General features: G+C 35.6%; 1 protein-coding gene across 1 annotated transcript in view; it reads right to left on the bottom strand.

Annotated features, from left to right (window-relative positions):
- The window catches only part of Tyr (tyrosinase), an 89,058-nt gene that overhangs the window by 3,500 nt on the left and 65,879 nt on the right, over positions 1-19,679 (bottom strand). Inside the window, exon 4 of the mRNA XM_004868206.3 lies at positions 9,744-9,925. Within this exon, the coding sequence (XP_004868263.2) occupies positions 9,744-9,925 (182 nt within the window). The remainder of the gene's footprint in view (positions 1-9,743; positions 9,926-19,679) is intronic.

The following is a 19,679-nucleotide window of genomic DNA, read 5'->3' as shown; positions in this document are numbered from 1 at the left end:
CGTCTTTCCAGCCAGTTCAGCATTTCTGTTGTAATATTTAGATTTTTAATCCATTTTGATTTTAGTTGAATGCATAGTGAGAGATATAGGTCTAGTTTTAATCCCTGACAAGTTGAAACCCAATTTTTCCAGCACCATTTTAAAGAGGCTATCTTTCCTCCAGTGAGGGTGTTTGGCTCCTTTGTCAAAGATAAGATGGCTGAGTGTTAGGAGTTGTTTCTACATCTTCTAATCTGTTCCACTGGTCCTCAGGTCTGTTTCTTTGCCAGTACAATGCTGTTTATATTACAGTAGCTTTGTAATATAGTTTCAAGTTGGGTCCTGTGATTCCCTCTGCCATGTCTCTGTTAGCTAGAATTGCTTTTGCTATTCTAGGTCTCTTCTTGTTCCAAAAGCATTTTTGGATTATTTTCTCAAGGTCCATGAAGTATGCTGTTGGAATTTCAATTGGGATTGCATTGAATCTATATAGCAGTTTTGGAAGTATAGCCATTTTCATTATGTTGATTCTTCCTACCCAGGAGCAAGGAATGTCTTTCCATTTTCTGATATCATCTTCAATCTCTCTTCAGAGTGCTATAGTTTTCAGAGAAGAGGTCTTTGATTTCTTTTGTTAGATGGCTTTTATCTGACATAGAGACCATCTGTGCCATTTTTTTGTTGGGTTTTTATCATAAACGTGTGTTGGATTTTGTCGAATGCTTTTTCTGCTTCTATTGAGATGATCACGTGGCTTTTGTCCTTGGCTCTATTGTGTAGAGTATTACATTTATTGATCTGTGTATGTTGAACCATCCCTGCATCCCTGGGATGAATCCCACTTGGTCAGGGTGTATGATCTTCTTGATGATCTTCTGTGTTTTATTTGCCAGTATCTTATTAAAGATTTTTGCATCTATGTTCATTAGTGAGGTTAGCCTATAGTTCTCTTTTCCAGTTCGGCATTTCTCTGCTTTGGACATCAAGGTGGTGCTTGCTTCCAGGAGTGAATTTGGGAGTATTGCTTCCCTTTCAAATTCACTGAAGAGTTTAAACTGTAGTGGCAGTAGTTCCTCTCTAAATGTCTTGTAGAATTCAGCAGTGAATCCATCAGGACCTGGGGTTTTCTTGGTTGGTAAGTTTTTAATTATGTTTTCAATTTCATTGATTGACATTGGGTTGTTTAGAATTTTTAGATCTTCTTCATTCAACTTTGGTAATTCATACATATCTAGGAATCTGTCCGTTTCTTCTGTGTTGTCCATCTTATTGGCGTATAGGTTCTGGAAGTAGGTATTGATGATCCTCTGGATTTCTGCTGGGTCTGTTGTAATTTCATCCTTTTCATTCCTAATTGCATGGATTTGGGCCTTTTCTTTCCTTTTTCTGATAAGGTTGGCTAAGGGTTTATCAATTTTGTTTATTCTTTTGAAGAACCAACTCTTTGCTTCATTGATTTTTTTGTATCATTCTCTTAGTCTCCATTGCATTGATTTCTCCTCTGATCTTTATAATTTCCTCCCTTGTATGAGCTCTGGGGTTGTCTTGCTCTTCTTTTTCTAGAAGCTTGAGGTTCAGCGTCAGGTTGTGTAATTGAGCTCACTCTGTTTTCCTCATGTGAGTACTCACTGCTATGAATTTCCCTAGTAAGACTGCTTTCATTTTGTCCCATAGATACCAATATGTTGTACTGTCATTGTCACTTAATTGTAGGAACTGTCTGATTTCTTCTTTAATTTCCTCTGTGGCCCATTGGTTATTCAGAAGTGTGTTATGCAGTTCCCATGTATTTATGAAATTTTGCAGTTTCTTTTGCTCTTGATCTCCAATTTCATTGCACTATGGTCTGATAATATACAGGGGATAACTTCAGTTCCTTTGTACTTACTTAAACATGTTCGATTGGTGAATATGTGGTCTATTTTTGAGAATGACCCATGTGCAGCTGAGAAGAATGTGTATTCTGATTTTGTGGGGTGGAAGACTCTGTAAACATCTGTTAAGTTCATTTGTTCAAGAGTTCGATTGAGTTCTAGTATTTCATTACTTATTTTTTGTCTAGTTGATCTATCTATTTGTGACAGTGGGGTACTGAGGTGCCCCAATACTATTGTATTAGCACTCATTTGATTTTTCATGTCCATTAGTATTTGTTTTATATAGTTGGGTGCACTAGCTTTTGGTGCATATTTATTAATGATTGCCATCTCTTCCTCTTGGATTTTCCCCTTTACAAGTATGTTGTAGTGTCCTTCTTTGTCTCTCTTAATCAGTGTTGGTTTGAAATCCACTTGATCTGCAAAGAGGATAGCTACTCCTGCTTTTTGGGGGGCAGGGGGTGGTTACTGTCACATGGAATTTTGTTTTCCACCCTTTAACTTTCAGTCTATGAGTTTCTTTTTGAATTAAGTGTGTTACTTGTATGCAGCATATTGTTGGATCTTGCTTCTTGCCTCATTCTGCCAGTCTATTTCTATTGATTGGTGAATTGAGACCATTAACATTGATTGTTATGACTGATACATATTGAGTTTTCATTGTCATGAGTGTTTCTTTTTGCTGGATTCTCCCCCTTTGCATTTAGTTTCGTGTTGTGCCTGATAGATTCATTCTGCTGGGCTTCCTGGGGTTTGTGATCCTCATTGTCTTTTCCTAGGATATTGTGTAAAATTTTTTGGAGTGCTCTTTGGTATTCATGAAGTTCCTAAGGTGCTCTTTGTCATGAAAGTATCTTATTTCTCCATCAATTTTGAAAGATAGTTTTGGAGGGTACATCAATCTGGGTTGGAGTTTGTTTTCCTTTAGGTCTTGAAATACATCACTCCAAGCTCTTCCTGCCTTGAGAGTTTGCATTGAGAAGTCTGCTGTGATTCTGATGGGCTTTCCTTTGTATATGGTTTGTTTCTTTTCTCTTACTGCTTGTAGAATTTTGTTCTGTTAGGTTTCTGGAATCTTAACTATTATATGCCTATGTGTAGATTTTTTTTGATCAAGGCTATTTGGACTCCTATATGCCTCACTTATCTGTATGTCAAGTTCTTTTCCCCTTCTTGGGAAGTTTTCTGCCATCACATCTGAACAGTTTTTTAATGTCATCTGCACTCTCTCCTGTTTCTTCATTGACTCTGATCAGTCTTATGTTATTCTTCTTTGCATTTTCTAGCTGCTGCTGGATTGATTTCTCATGGTCCCTTACAGTTTTAAAGCAATTTTTCTTTTCCTGGTCACTTTACAATCTTATCCTATATATCTGAAATTCTGTCCTCAAAGTGGCTCATTCTGCTGTGTAAACTTTCAATGGAGTTTTTAATGTCCTGGAAATCTGCATCTGTTGTATGGATTTCATTTGTTTCCTATGTTGGGATTCCACCATGTTCCTCAGCTCCTCTATTTTTTCATCTGTGTCCTCTCTAGATTTATTAATCATGTCTTGCACAATGGGCACAATCTCTGCTGTTATCTGAGAAATTATTTCTGATTTCATTTTTTTTCAGATCCTCTTTTGTTGCCAGTTCAGGGAGTGCAGTTGGTTGGTATCATCAGTTTGTTCCATCTTGTTTCCCTTTGGGCTTGCTTTATGTGATCTGGAAGTCTATTTTTGAGACTTGTTTATGTGTCTTCTCATTTCAAAAGGGGTTGGGGGGTTGTGTGCTGCTGGCACCCATGGGACTCACCTCCTTGGCACTGGGGGGGCGGCTCTAACCCTCGGCGCTGTGGGTGCTGGTACAGTGGCCCAAAAGGCTCACCTTCTTGGTGCTGGGGGGGGTGCTCTGCTCTTTGTTGCTGGGGACAGTTTTATGGTGGCCTGAAAGACTCCCCTCCCTCAGATAACAATTTTTTAGAGCATTCACTATATTTGATTATAATGCAACCTGTTTGACAAATAACAAGCATTTGCTGCCTTTTTACAAAAAACACTTAAATTATAAACAAGAATATGTGAATAATGAATAATGACCCCCTTGGTATAAATTGTATCAAGGCTTTTTTAAAGGGATTTAAATAAACTTGAAGTTTAGTAATGAATAGAGGTAAATTTTAAGCTCCTTGGAAGTACAACAGAACCATCAATATACGATTCATAAAATAAAAAAGGCAATTGTTGTTTATTTTATAGTCAAACTTCTTTGAAATTAACTAAGTTCACAGTAGTATGAAACACAGTCTACATAGACACATAAAGCATTCCAAATTAATTTTCTTATAATTTTACTAGCATAAATACCTTTCAGCCTCTAATACAGTCGAGCTTTTGAGCATCCTCTGCCTTTGTTCATTCAGTGATGTTTATTGCCTTTGAAGTTAAAAAAATAACTATTTGGACACCAGGTAAGGAATAATGAGGTAGAGTATATGTGTAAAAGACAATGTAAGAGCGAAACGGCACCTTTTCTTCTATGTAAAGAGAGAGATCAGAAGTTTTGGATTTAATCTTTGCCACATAATATCTTTGTAATTTAAAAAGTCATTTTATCTTTCTGATTCTCAATTTGTTTTCCTATAAATCAATAAAAATTGGGAGAATAGTGAAAGGGGATGAAAAAAGGACTTAAATTGTGTTATGGACATGTACCAGTTTTACATAAGGAATGTCAACATTATGTACTATATACATGTACTAATAAAACATAAGGAGATAAAAAATAAAAAATTAGTACTATGTACAATTTTAAAATTGGCTGAGATAATAATTTATATGTTGATATCTCTCACATTAAGATCTGAGGGTCCAGGACATTAGGATTCAAGGGTTTTAACATTTCCTTTGACATATTGCCCTAAGACATATTTACCCTGACAAGTCATATCATTCCATTTCACTGTTTAACAAACATGTGAGCTTCCTTTCATGTCTGATCCTCTACCTATTTTTACTACCTCAGTAAATTGTATTATCAACCATAAGCTGTAAAAGCCAGAAAGCTTAAAGATATTTCTAACCCCTCCATCTTCTATCTCCCTGAATATATGTCATTTACCAATTTCTGTAAATTTTTTTCCCAAAGAAACATCAAATTCTTCTATACTTTCTCCCTTCTTTTCTATCCCCATCTGAATCCAAACTACCATCACCTTCCTCTGGTCTCTTCCAATAGTGTTTTCTTTGGATGTTATGTACGTACTTTCCAATGTCAACGAAACTTAAAAGCAATAATAATCTTTTGAAAACTCCAATTTGACTACTATTTACTTAAAATTCACTAATGACTTCCATCATTCTATCAAAATGGGCAAAAGACTCCCTTTTCAACTAGTTAATTCTACCTGTCATATTGATATTGTCTCAAACATCACATCATTGACCTCTAGAGATAGGCATATCCCTAAACAAGTGTGTCAGTAGGCAAATAAGATGTTTCTCTTCCATTATAAGCTGTGTGAAAATAGATAACATGTTGCTTACTTTTCTATTCACAATATTTAAGACAATATCTGTTTGAATCAATTAGTCAAGAAATATATGTAGAAAGTGTAAATGAATCAAGGTGACCTAAAAATGTCTGACAAGATAAGACACTTTATCTTTAAAATACATATCTAAACGTAGCCTGGGTACTAAAAGGGTTGATATTTTTATAGCAAGTTTCATTTACATTAGTTAGTGATAAAACCCTCATGATAAACATCACCTGCACTCAAACTGATTCATTGATCTCAGTCTGTATCAGATTCGATGCTTAGAGAGACTTACAAGATAAATTCTGACCTTGTGAGCCTTGCAATCCAGATGGAAAGGGGACAGATTCATACACAGGAAAATTACCACACAACTCTAGGAAAGGAGTAATTAGACCTGACTGTGCAGAAATGATTTCTTATCTGACAGTTTGACAGTAGAGAAATATAGTAAAAATTTAGACAGAGAGAACATCATGTTCAGAACTATGAGACCATGCAAAAGTGTACCATGTTCTGGAAATGGAAATAGGGGTAAAATTCTAAAGGTGAAATTTTACAAAATAGTTACCAATATGATCTTTTCTTTATGTACTATGGTTTTTGTTGTTTTAAAATAGAGAAACACGTTGTTTGAGATTGTCCCTATTTTTTTTTTTAGTTCTTTTATTGGTACATTTTAGGTGTACAATTCATTTACATTTATCATTGGGTGTTTGTACCTATACATGATATATCTTGGTTCTTATTTTTTTCCCCATTACCTGTGTGCCTTTCACCCTCTCCACCCTTCCCTAGTTACATAGATTTCATTTCCATTTTTTTTCTTATCTCATAGTTTTTCCTTGCCCTCTTTTCCTTTCCCCTTCCTCTCCCTTCACTCCTTCATCTTTGGACCTTTTTTCCTATTTCAAATTATCAATTATTCATTTTAATCATTTTAACCCTTGTTTATACTATCAGTTTCTCACACTAAAGAAACTGTTCGGTTTTTACACGTGTGTCCTATTTATTTTGCTTAAGAGTATGGCCTCAATAAGTATCAATTTAGCTATAAATGACTCTAGTTTTTCATTCTTTATGGCTGAGTAGTACTCCATTTTAGAAAAAAACCCACATTTTCTTTATCCAGTTTCCAGTTGACGGGCACTTGGGCTGCTTCCAAGCTTTAGCTATTACAAACTGTGCTGCTATGAACATGGGTGCACATATATCACTGTGGTATGATTCTTTTAATTCTTTGGGGAAGATACCCAGCAGGGGAATAGCTGGGTCAAATGGGACCTCTAGTCCTAGTTCTTTGAGGTATCTCCATACTGATTTCCACAGTGGTTGCACCAGTGTGCACTCCCACCAACAATGGAGAAGGGTTCCTTTCTCCCCACAACCCCGCCAGCATTTGTTATTTGTTGATTTCTTGATAGCAACCATTCTTTCTGGGGTGAGGTGGAATCTCAGTATTGTTTTCATCTGCATCTCTCCAATGACGAGTGATGTCGAACATTTTTTCATATATTTGTTTGCTGCTTTTACTTCTTTGTCTGAGAAATGTCTGTTCATTTTAGATGCCCATTTTTGAATTGGGTCTTTGAATTTGGGGGGTCTTATGTTTTTCAATGCTTTATATATTCTAGATAGTAGTCCTTTGTCTGAGGTACAGCTGCTAAAATTTTTTCCCCATATTGTAGGTTGTCTGTTAGCTCTGTTGGTGGTTTCTTTTGCAGTGCAGAAGCTTTTTAATAAGGAGATCCCAGTTGTTGATTCTTTCTGCTAGTTCCCATGCTGCTGAGGTTTTGTTCATGAAGTCTTTTCCTATGCCAATGTCTCCAAGAGTTCTACCTAACTTATCTTCCAGCAAGTTTAGTGTTTCTGTCTTAATATTTATATCTTTAATCCACTTCGATCTTAGTTTAGTCCATGGTGATAGGTATGGGTCTAGTTTTAATCTTTGGCAGGTTGAAATCCAATTTTTCCAACACCATTTATTAAATAGGCTATCTTTCCTCCAATGAGGGTGTTTGGCTCCTATGTCAAAGATGAGTTGGCTGAGCATGTCTGGAGTTGTTTCTGCATCTTCTAATCTGTTCCACTGATCTTCAGGTCTGTTCCTTTGCCAGTACCATGCTGATTTTATCACAGTAGCTTTGTAGTATAGTTTCAAGTTGGGGATTGTGATACCCCCAGCCATGTGAGATTGTCCCTCTTTTTGATCCACAGGAATCTCCTCTCACATCACTTCCACCCTTTGCAAAATTCTCTGTTCTCAGTTATCTCAATGTTTTCAAATATCTAATTTCCTCAGGCGTCCATTATGGTATTGACTATTATCTTTAGATAAATTAAAAGAAGTTTAATCAAACCCAATCTGTTCAACTAATGGTCCCTCAAAGGGTGGACAAGATTGATAAAGTATAAGCCCTCATGTTAATTTTGTTAACAGGGATTGTTATAACACATTGTAGGTAAACAGCCTGGGAAAATTTATATTCTATGCTACTGTTTTTCATTTATGAAATAAATAAATAATTGTATCTACCTGTGAAGTAAAGAAGATTAAAGGAAATAACACAGCACACCTGGAAGAGTTCCTCATATACAAAAAGAATATGTGTAAATTACTATGGAGCAACATAATTTATCTTCCTAATATTATTTTTCACTGTTCATACCATTCAAGAAACAACTCAATATTCCATATATATACTGTACATGTTCCACTTCTATTTTTATTGCTATTCTCTTAGCTTAGAATATCCTCTGTCATTTTCTGTTTCCTACTTGCCTAATGATACTTTCAAGCCTTGTTTTGTCTTCTTAGGTTTGACTATTGCAACTTATTATTGATTTTCTATTCTGTGATCCTATAAGATTGTGCTTATGAGTCATTCACCACCCAATTTTTTGGACTTCCTTTGCAGTCATCTGGCTTCCACATTGGATTTGTAGCTTCTTGAGATCTGAAACTATGCCACTAATTTATGTGTCAGTAGAGTTGAAAACAAGAGCTAAGAAGTTGGTAAATTTCACTCATTTTTTAAATTTTATTTTTGTTATCTTTTATTTTTCATGAATTACCCGTGAACATAATAGAACATCACTGCTTGTTGAATGTCTCTTACCCACATGCCATTTCTTGCTTTACTATTTTGTGTTCTTAGTCCTCAAATATTAGACATAAGTACAAGGTAGTGAAGGGAGACTGCCTAATATTGACATCTGGTTCCTTCATATATTAGTATATGGTATTGGAAAAGCCACTTAAACTCTCTTAGGGCCAGTATCCTCATCTATTTCTAGGAAAATAAGACATAATAAATTGTTGATTAATAATGCATATGAAGAATCTGCATGCAGTAGATTCAGGAATGGAGAGGCCTTTCTATGTGTCCCTAATTTGTCAAAAAGATACCAACATAGTTTTTGATTTTTTTTTTTTTGGTACCGGGGATTGAACTCGGGATCTTGTGCTTGCGAGGCAGGCAGCGGAACCACTGAGCTAAATCTCCGGCCCCTACCGACATAGTTTTAGTTAGAAAGATTATTTCAAACCCAGACAAATTCCAATTGCAGAATTTTATATTATCTTCTTAATCATAGGCATTGCACATCACACTATAATAGCTATTACCCCCTTTATTTTTGTAGTAGAGATTGAACCCCGGGTCTCACACATGCCAGGAAAGTACTTTCCCATTGAACAATATCTCCAGCCCCTTTTTTTATTTTACTTTCATTTTAGATATGGTCCTACTATTCTGCCTAGGCTAGCCTAGAACTTGTGATATTTTTGCCTCGGCCTCCCTGGGTGCCTGGATTACAGCTGTGTGCCACCATATTTGGCATATCATTATTATTAAATAGATTTAAAATCAAGGTTTTCACAAATTCTTTTGGTAACCCTAGAAAGAAATTTTCTAAGATAATTCTAAAACTGCTAGATATTTACCTGTACTACAATACACTAGGTGTGTTAATGATTCTTGCAATTTTTTGAGGTACTCTGGTTCCAATCACAGATGAATGATCTGAGAGTTAAGTAACTGAAGTAACTTTCCCAAAGCCATAAAATAGTGAATAGAGTCATGTGTCATATCCCAAAACTTTCTTTCTGCCTGAATTCTAGTGCTTTTCCATGGCTTCCATGCACAAAATGCCCTCTATTAAGCAGAATGAAAATGAATTCAAAGATCTTTAGATATTGATTTATGTGATAATATTGGTGATCAGTGAAGGATTGATTATACTACGCATTCCCAATTTAAAGGGGTTATAGAGATAGCACTCTAAAAACATAAGTTTTTGTACTATTTCAAAAGACATTGTTCAAACTAGATTTAGTAATTCACCTGAAAGAAATTGAACTTTACCTGAATCTTGTAGGTAGCTGTATTCGTAGCCCAGATCTCTAGATGAAATAAAGAAATCTCCATTTTTGTAGAGAGGTATAAAAGGAACCATGTAGGATTCCCGATTATGCCCCAGAGGTGCATTGGCTTCTGGATAAACATCTTGAAGAGGGCGGTGTCTTCGGAGCCACTGTTCAAAAATACTGAAGAAGAAAGGAATATCAGACTCAGAAATACATCATAAATAAAATAAATATTTTAAATTCCTAAAATAAAGTAACAAAACTCATACTAAAATCTTAGGACATGGAAATTTGTTTAATATCTTCATATTTTCAAAATGTTTTATAAGATATCAGTTTATGCTGTCATGCTATCAGGCCCTGCATAACTACACTCATTTGAAAGATGCATGAAGATAATTTTTTTTAAAACTTAGGAGAAGGATGAAATTTACATAACCAGTTTAGAACCTTAAGAATGTCACAGAAAAAAGGTAATTAACTACTAGTTGAGTGAAAATTCGACCACAATTATAAATTAAATATATTTCTTGGCCCAAAGAAAGTTAGTCCAAAGAAAGAACATATAATATTAAATTGAAATAGGAATGGAATTTGACCATTTTTGTTCAGGGTAGGGGCTTTCAATTATTTCACCTTCCACCTGATATTTAGGGGAGTACATGTTTAATGAATTTGGGTGGGAGACAGAGTTTACTTCCAGTGATATAGGTTAAAACAACTGTGCTTGTTTTCCCAGCCTCCCCCAAAGCTAGAGTTTGATCAATATTCAGCCAAACATATGTATTCATGATTTTAGAGGAGATAGATATGATACAAGGATAGTGGAAAACCATTTTAGTAGTGGGCAGTAGCAATTGCTATAACATTGTCTAGTTTTTAAGGGCAGCAAGACTAGATGTACAAGCAAAGGAAGCCATTATGTAGGTGTATACTGTATTCTATTGCATGGTTTTGGCAGATGTTTTGACTGCTAGCAGTTTCCCTTGTTTCCATGTCTGAACTTCTCGGCTATTTTGTGAGCTATCTAATATCTTTTCAGCATTTTTTCCTGTTTTAATAAGCCAGAGTTTGTTTCTGCTGTATGCATTTCTTTCTGGAAAGAAATGTAAAAACTTAATGATAAAAATATGCAGTTAGAATGGAGTAGAAACTCAAGCTGTAGAAGAATATATAGTGGGCCATTAAAAACATGACCAAAAGAATGTCCAGATCTGGGGTTAGAGAATTTCCCTTGAAGTCTAGCTCTGTTTTTAATAGCTATATGACTCAGAAAACAGTAAACTTCCTGGAGACTTACTTATGCATCTTGAAAATGAGAACATTATTTGTCTTACCTGTGTTCAAAGGCAATATCCTTTGTCATATGCTTTTTTATGAAGGTGCTAAATAAGTAAGCTATTGCTTTAAGCTAGAAAGTAGGTTAGTAGATCATACAGAAAAAGGAGATCATACCTAAAAAGGACTATCTCTTTTTTAGGCTTCAAACAGAAAATGAAATTTTCAACATTTTGAAGTACAATAAAGAATAAGGAAGCCAAATGACTCAGTGGTGATCATTTCTTTCCACAGTAAAACAGACGGCAATTCTGTTTACTTAGAGAATCTGGACTTCCAACACTACTCTGGTCAAAGCTGGTTTTCAATTGTGAATTAATTGAGGGATCAGCAGGTCATTGATAAATACTGAAAACCTGGCCCAAGAATGTCAAATTCTCCCTAAATTAACTCTATTAACTATGTATTTATAGAGTACCTACTGCCGGCCAAGTTACACTTAGATAAAAATCTACAGGTAGTGAAAAGAGAAAATAGTAAAAATTCTTACTATTAGATTCCCCCTTTCTTCATCTGCAAAATGAAATGATACTAAAAATGAGGCTGGTATGAGGATTAATTAAATAACAGAAGACACATAGCTAAGTGATAAATGGTTAGTAGAAGCTATCATCCCATAGCACTTCTTCCTTTTTGTCTTCCTCCTCACTATTTTCATTCTACCAGAAGAAATCTACAGTTGGTGAGAGACATGAGATTTGCTCTAATAAAGTGCTAAAGGCATGTGTATTTGAGCAAGGTTTTTTAATAAAAGTTATTATTGTGATAGGCAGAAATGGAAAGAAGATTCAAAAACCTCGAGTTTACTGATTTAGCGACCATCCAATATACAGTGAATCAGTAGATAAGAGTTTGAGGCAAAAATTGTGCCTTTAGTCAACTGAGAAAAATTACTACTATAATTTAATTTATAGATAATCTTGTTTCTGCCAAGCAATAAAAATTCTTTACCTAAGTAGGACAAAGACATCAATTCTTAGCACCAAATGACCTAATGGATGAAACCATTAAAATGCTTACCCACCTTTTCAACCTTTCAAAATGAAGGAATTAATCCTCATTAAATTCTTCATAGGTGGCTCTCTTCTTCAGTTAGTTTCATTAAACTGTGTCTAAGGTGGCTCACATTGAAATACCAGGATATAAGTTACATAATCACATTCACACTTTGAGAGAAATATATCTTCTTATCAGAGATTCATTTAAAATGTATCTGAACACTTGTCTGTAAACGAGCAACAGTGAAATTCACAACAGAAGAATTAGAAAAGAGTAAAGGTGATCAAAGAGGGAAACATGAAGGGAAGTATTTTATTTATAATCCGACATGTGGTTTCTGGCTTTAGCCTGACATGTAAAGACCCTTGTCATGCCCATCCTTACAGTAAGAAAAAGTTAGACAACTTGAAAATCCACAACTTCTCCTGGACTCATGAAAAATTGAGTTTGCAGGGCAAAGAACCAACCCTATAACTATATGTATAAGTGCATCCAGAGGAACATGGCTGAGACCTGCTCACCAGGAGCAGAAGCAACTGGGTCCTTAAACACTTTGAAGAAGAGCTATGGACAGAGTCTAGGCTAGAGGAAATAGTGAGTAATTCCTGGAACTGTAGTCTTTGGGGGATTCCCACACACTATTTTGGGGTTCTACAATTTTGGAAAGTTCATGATAAAAATCCAAGAAAGATTCTTGGCTGGCTTAGCCAGGGCAAGAAGTGAAGTGACAATTTGAGGAAATGGGCTAGAAATGCTGTAGGAAGGGAAGGAAGGAGGGGTAAGGGAAAAAAGGCTGCAATTAGAGATACAATTATGAAGGTCACAGCACCAAGACACTATTTGATTCAATGACTGTAATTTAATCAGGCTGTTTACAAGACTTCCTCTCTCTGATATTGCACTGCCATACCAACAGAGTTCCAGTAAAGCATCCCTGGATTATAGCTAAAAGAATTGCAAAATATATATTGTGTCTAAGGAATAAGAGTATAGAGGGAAGCACAAAATCAAGAGTGGAGACAAACAAAAACATTAGGGAGATTTGAGACTCCCTACAGCAAAAATTAAAATAAAAATTATAATCAATCCTCACACTGGTGGCCTATTTACCTCAGTTTGTATCATAAAAACATCTCACTTGCAATAATAAAAAATTGTAACGCTAGTCAAAAGGTAAGGGGAAAAACAGTCTGGACTGGTTAGACAATCTCAGAACCTAAATCAAATATTATGTAGATTTTGGAATTGTCAAACATGGACATAAAAACCACATGGATAATATGTTAAGGACTCTTGTAGAGAAAGTAAATTACCTGCAAGAAGAAATGGTGTTGTAAGCTGAAAGATGGAAACTCTAAGAAAGAATCAAAGGGAATGCTAGAGCTAAAAGCACTAAAAAGAAATGAATGAATTTAATGAGTTTATCAGTAGACCTGATGTAACTGAGGAAAGAATTAATAATATTGAAGATAGTTCAGTAAAAGCTTTCCAAACTGAAATGTAAAGGGAAAAAGAAATTAAGTGTTGTGGGACAATTTCAAAAATGTAGAATGTGCATAGTTGGAATCTCAGGAGGAAGAATGGACAGAGCAATTACTGTTCAATAAAAAGAACCAAGATTCCAGGGAGAAATGATAGATTCTAAAATAGGGGCAGGAAATATAAAAGTGTGGAACATCTTGTCATGCCAGAAACTAAGGAAATGTTCACGGAAACAATACCCCACTCGACCTCAACAACCCACTGTCACAAATAGATAGATCAACTAGACAAAAAATAAGTAATGAAATACTAGAACTCAATCAAACTCTTGAACAAATGAACTTAACAGATGTTTACAGAGTCTTCCACCCCACAAAATCAGAATACACATTCTTCTCAGCTGCACATGGGTCATTCTCAAAAATAGACCACATACTCACACATAGAACATGTTTAAGCAAGTGGAAAGGTATTGAAGTTATCCTCTGTATATTATCAGACCATAGTGCGATGAAATTGGAGATCCATAGCAAAAGAAACTCGAAAAATTTCATAAACAAGTGGAAATGGAACAACACACTTCTAAATAACCAATGGGTCACAGAGGAAATTAAAGAAGAAATCAGACAGTTCCTTCAATTAAATGACAATGACAATACAACATATCGGAATCTATGGGACACAATGAAAGCAGTCTTACAAGGGAAATTCATAGCAGTGAATACACATATTAGGAAAACAGAACAAGCCCAATTAAACAACCTGATGCTGCACCTCAAGCTTCTAGAAAAAGAAGAGCAGGACAACCCCAGAGCTCATACAAGGGAGGAAATTATAAAGATCAGAGGAGAAATCAATGCAGTGGAGACTGAGAGAATGATACAAAAAAAATCAATGAAGCTAAGATTTGGTTCCTTGAAAGAATTAACAAAATTGACAAACCCTTAGCCAACCTTATCAGAAAAAGGAAAGAAAAAGCCCAAATCCATGCAAATAAGAATGAAAAGGGTGAAATTACAACAGACCCAGCAGAAATCCAGAGGATCATCAATACCTACTTCCAGAACCTATATGCCAATAAGATGGACAACAAAGAAGAAATGGACAGATTCTTAGATACATATGAATTACCAAAGTTGAACGAAGAAGACCTAAAAATTCTGAACAACCCAATATCAACCAATGAAATTGAAAATGTAATTAAAAACTTATCAACTAAGAAAAGCCCAGGCCCTGATGGCTTCACTGCTGAATTCTACAAGACATTTAGAGAGGAACTGCTGCCACTACTGTTGAAACTATTCAATGAAATTGAAAGGGAAGCAATACTCCCAAATTCATTCCTGGAGGCAAGCATCACCCTGATCCCCAAAGCAGAGAAAGACCCAACTGAAAAAGAGAACTATAGGCCAATCTCACTAATGAACATAGATGCAAAAATCCTTAATAAGATAATGGCAAACAGAATGCAGAAGATCATCAAGAATATCGTACACCCTGATCAAGTGGGATTCATCCCAGGGATGCAGGGATGGTTCAATATATGCAAATCAATCAATGTAATACACTATATCAATAGAGCCAAGGACCAAAACCATATGATTATCTCCATAGATGGAGAAAAAGCATTTGACAAAATCCACATGCATTTATGATAAAAACCCAACAAAAAATTGGAATCGATGGTCTCTACCTCAAACTGATAGAAGCCATCTATGAAAAACCAACAGCCAATATCATACTAAATGGTCAAAAACTAAAATCCTTCACACTAAAATCAGGAACAAGACAAGGATGTCCACTGTCACCACTCTTGTTCAATATAGTTCTGGAAACATTAGCCACGACAATTAGCCAAGAGAAATAAATAAAAGGAATAAAGATAGGAAATGAAAAAGTCAAATTGTTTGTCGTTATTTGCAGATGACTTGATACTCTATATAGAAGACCCCAAGAACTCCACCAAAAGTCTTCTAGACTTAATAACCAAATTCAGTCAAGTAGCTGGTTACAAGGTCAACACAAAAATCAATAGCTTTCCTCTACACCAATGATAGACTCACTGAGAGAGAAATAGGGAAAATAATTCCTTTCACAATAGCATCTGAAAAACTGAAATACCTAGGAATCAACCTAACGAAAGAAATCAAAGACCTCTTCTCTGAAAACTATGGCACCCTGAAAAGAGAGATTGAAGATGACATCAGAAAATGGACAGACATCCCCTGCTCCTGGGTAGGAAGGATTAATATAGTGAAAATGGCCATACTTCCAAAACTGCTATATAGATTTAATGCAATTCCAATTGAGATCTCAGCAGCATACTTCATGGACCTTGAGAAAACAATCCAAAAATTCATTTGGAACAAGAAGAGACCCAGAATAGCAAAAGTAATTCTAGGTAACAGAGACATGGCAGGAGGTATCACAATCCCCAACCTGCAACTCTACTACAAAGCTACTGTGATAAAAACAGCATAGTACTGGCAAAGAAACAGACCTGAGGACCAGTGGAACAGATTAGAAGATCCAGAAACAATGCCAGACACACTCAGCCATCTCATCTTTGATAAAGGAGCCAAACACCTTCACTGGAGGAAAGATAATGTTGCTGGAAAAATAAAAATTAAAAAAAATAAATAAAAAATGAAAAATAATAAATGGTGCTGGAAAAATTGGGCTTCAACTTGCCAAAGATTAAAACTAGACCTGTATCTCTCACCATGCACTAAACTAAAATCAAAATGGATTAAAGATCTAAATATTAAAATAGAAACTCTGAAACAGTTGGAACAGAAGTTAGGTAGAACTCTTGAAGACATCTGTGTAGGAAAAGGTTTTTTGAACAAAACCTCAGTTGCCCGTGAACTAGCACAAACAATCAACAAATGGGATCTCTTCTTATTAAAAAGCTTCTGAACAGCAAGAGAAGCCACCAGCAGTGTGAAGATATAACCCACAATGTGGGAAAAAAAGCTGCACCTGCTTTTCCTCAGACAAAGGTCTACCATCTTGAATCTATAAAGAACTTAAAAAGATCAGACCTCCCAAATTTAAAGACCCAATCTGAAAATGGGCATCTGAAATGAACAGACATTTCTCAGACAAAGAAGTAGAAATAGCAAATAAATACATGAAAAAATGTTCAACATCACTGGTCATTCGAGAGATCCAAATGAAAACAACACTGAGATTCCACCTCACTCCAGAAAGAATGGCTGCTATCATGAAATCAACCAATAACAAATGCTGGCAGGGCTGTGGGGAAAGAGGAACCCTGCTCCACTGCTGGTGGAAGTGTAGACTGATGCAACCACTGTGGAAATCAGTATGGAGATACCTCAAAGAGCTAAAACTGGAAGTCCCATTTGACCCCGCTATTCCACTGCTGGGGATCTTCCCCAAAGAATTAAAAGAATCATACCACAGTGATATATGTGCACCCATGTTCATAGCAGCGCAGTTTGTGATAGCTAAAACTTGGAAACAGCCCAAATGCCTAACAACTGGAGCCTGGATAAAGAAAATGTGGTTTTTTTATAAAATGGAGTACTACTCACCTATAAAAAATGAGAAATTAGAGACATTTATAGCTAAGTGGATGCACATTGAGGTGATGCTCTTAAGTGAAATAAATAGGACACACATGTATAAATACCAAATAGTTTCTCTGGTGTGAGAAACTGAAAGTGTAAATAAGGACTAAAATTTATAATAGGTAATGTGAAATAGGAAGAAAAGGGGCAAAGGGGAAGGAAGTGGGAGGGCTAGAGGAAAGGATAGAAGGGAATGGGATTAATATGAGAAAATGGAAAAATAGGAACAAAATCTTTGTAAATAGGAATGGAGGTGTTGGAGGGAGGGCTGGGCAAGGGTGAAAATTATGAACCAAGAGAGATTATGTAAAGGTGCAAATTTCCAACGATGAATGTCATTATATGGTATAGCTAAAATGTACCAATTATTAGAATGAATAATCGACAATGCAAAATAGGAAGAAAAGGTCCAAAGGGGTAGGGATAGTGGGAGGGGCAGGGGAAAGGAAAGAAGGGAAAGGAAAAATGATGAGAAATGGAAAGAATGGAAATAAAGTCATTGTAAATAGGGAAGGGATGGCTAAGAATGGGGAAAAGATAAGAACCAAGATGCATTACATAAAGGTACAATTCCCAATGAGAAATGTAATTGTTTTGTATACCTGAAATGTACCAATAAAAGAATTAAAGAAAAAAACAATACCCCACCATGTTAGAGTTATCTGAAAGGGACAGAAGAGACAACTGACAAAGCTCTCAAAGCTGGAACAATTTGATCTAAAAAAGTAAATAAAGGAGTTTCGCCTATAACTTCAGTTATAAAATAAATAGGGCTGTCTGATATAAAATAGTGAATAAATAAATATGGGAAATTAAAAAATCTACCATGCAGAAGGACTCTGAATAATTATGCAGATGCTCTGCCATCTAGCAGGTGGAACATAACATTCCACTCCTTGAATGTGGGCTGTGCCTAATGACTTTTATTTAAGAATAGAGTACAGAAGGGTGGTGGAATCATTTAAGAGTTTGAGAAACCTGTCAAAACCCATCTCTGTCAGGTGATCAGGCTAGAGTAGTAATGATAAATTTAGTGTATGAATCCTTTATACTATAAGAAGAGAATGGTGGTTTTGCTTCTGTTGTTTTCTTTACCACAACATATTACCACAATCCAATGGAAAAACAGATAGATCTCAGTTGAGAGAAATTTTTTTTTGGTACCAGGGATCAAACTCGGTAAAGGCAGCCACCCGAACCACTGAGCTAAATCCTTGGCCCCATCAGTTGAGAGAAATTTTACAAAAGCATTAGAGTAGTACTCAACTGTCACATCAAAAACAACAAAAGAAGTGAGAAAAACTCATCACTGGGGTCTAAGAAGATATGATGGTTGAAAGTAATGTGTTAACTTGGCTGAGATCCTCTAACAGAAAAAGATACTAGGTACCTACTAAAGAACCTTAACAAACTGGCCTTTGATTAATAATAATGTGTCAATATTGGCTTAAATAGTGTTAAGGGAATAGCTGAGTGATAGAAGGCTTGCCTAACATGGCTGAGATCCTGGGTTTGATGCCCAGCATCACACACACAGACACAGATACACACACACACAAATTTATTAATTGTGACAAATGTTTCATACAGGCATTAAGATGTTAAAAATAGAGGAAATAAGGCATGGCATAAGTGAGAACTCTGTATCTTTGTAAGACTTTTGTAAATAAAAACTATTCTAAAATAAACTTTTATTAAAAGAAAAACGAATCAGGAAGTGTTAAAATGGTTGGATATTTAGGAACCAATTTGCTTTGGAATATCCAACATCATCAACTCAACCCAAATGTTACATAAATATATAAAATCAAATACTTTTTAATTTATTTACTCATCCATGAAACAATAGATGAATACCTATATTTTGATCATCTATAATAAAATTGCCATATGCCAGGCACTGGTGAAATTCCCTTTTCTGTGATACTGTGAATCTTAGACTAGTGGTAGAAATAAATACTAACTAGTAATTTTAGAAATAAATATATAATTATTAACTGGCAAATTCTATGAAAGAATTCTAAGGAAAGAAATCCTGTTCCATGGTAAAAGGATTTGTTGGGGTGGGATAATCTAGTCTATAGTCTCAGAGAAAATCTTTGATGGTACATGTAGAAGAAGAATTGAAGTATGAACATTTGGAGAAATAGCAGAAGAGTGTTTGTGAAAGATAAAATAGAATTTGCAGAGTTGATTCAAGGCATCAAAAATATGACCTATATGGGTATGAGGAGTAAGGAAAGAGCAGTTCAAAATGAGACTACAGAGGTCAGTTAGGGCCAATCACGAAGGGCAGTGGAGGTCATGTGAGGTTTTTTTTTTTTTCTGAAAAGCAGTATAAAATTCCTTTTTGTATCTGGAGTGATGGGTGATAACATGAACAAATTACCATTTGGAAAGGCTGCACAGGTTGCAATGCTACATTGTGAATGTGTCTCCCAAAGTTCATGTGTTGAAACTTACTCCTCAATGCAATTTTGTTGGGAGCTGGGGCCTATTAAGAGGTGATTAAGTCACGA

This window comes from Heterocephalus glaber, unplaced genomic scaffold (genome assembly GCF_053883595.1).
Source record: "Heterocephalus glaber isolate CG9 unplaced genomic scaffold, H.glaber_assembly_v1.0 deba00001429, whole genome shotgun sequence".
Classification (NCBI taxonomy): Eukaryota; Metazoa; Chordata; class Mammalia; order Rodentia; family Bathyergidae; genus Heterocephalus; species Heterocephalus glaber.
The sequence above is the reverse complement of the archived record's forward strand: the minus strand, read 5'-3'. Positions and strand labels throughout refer to the sequence as shown.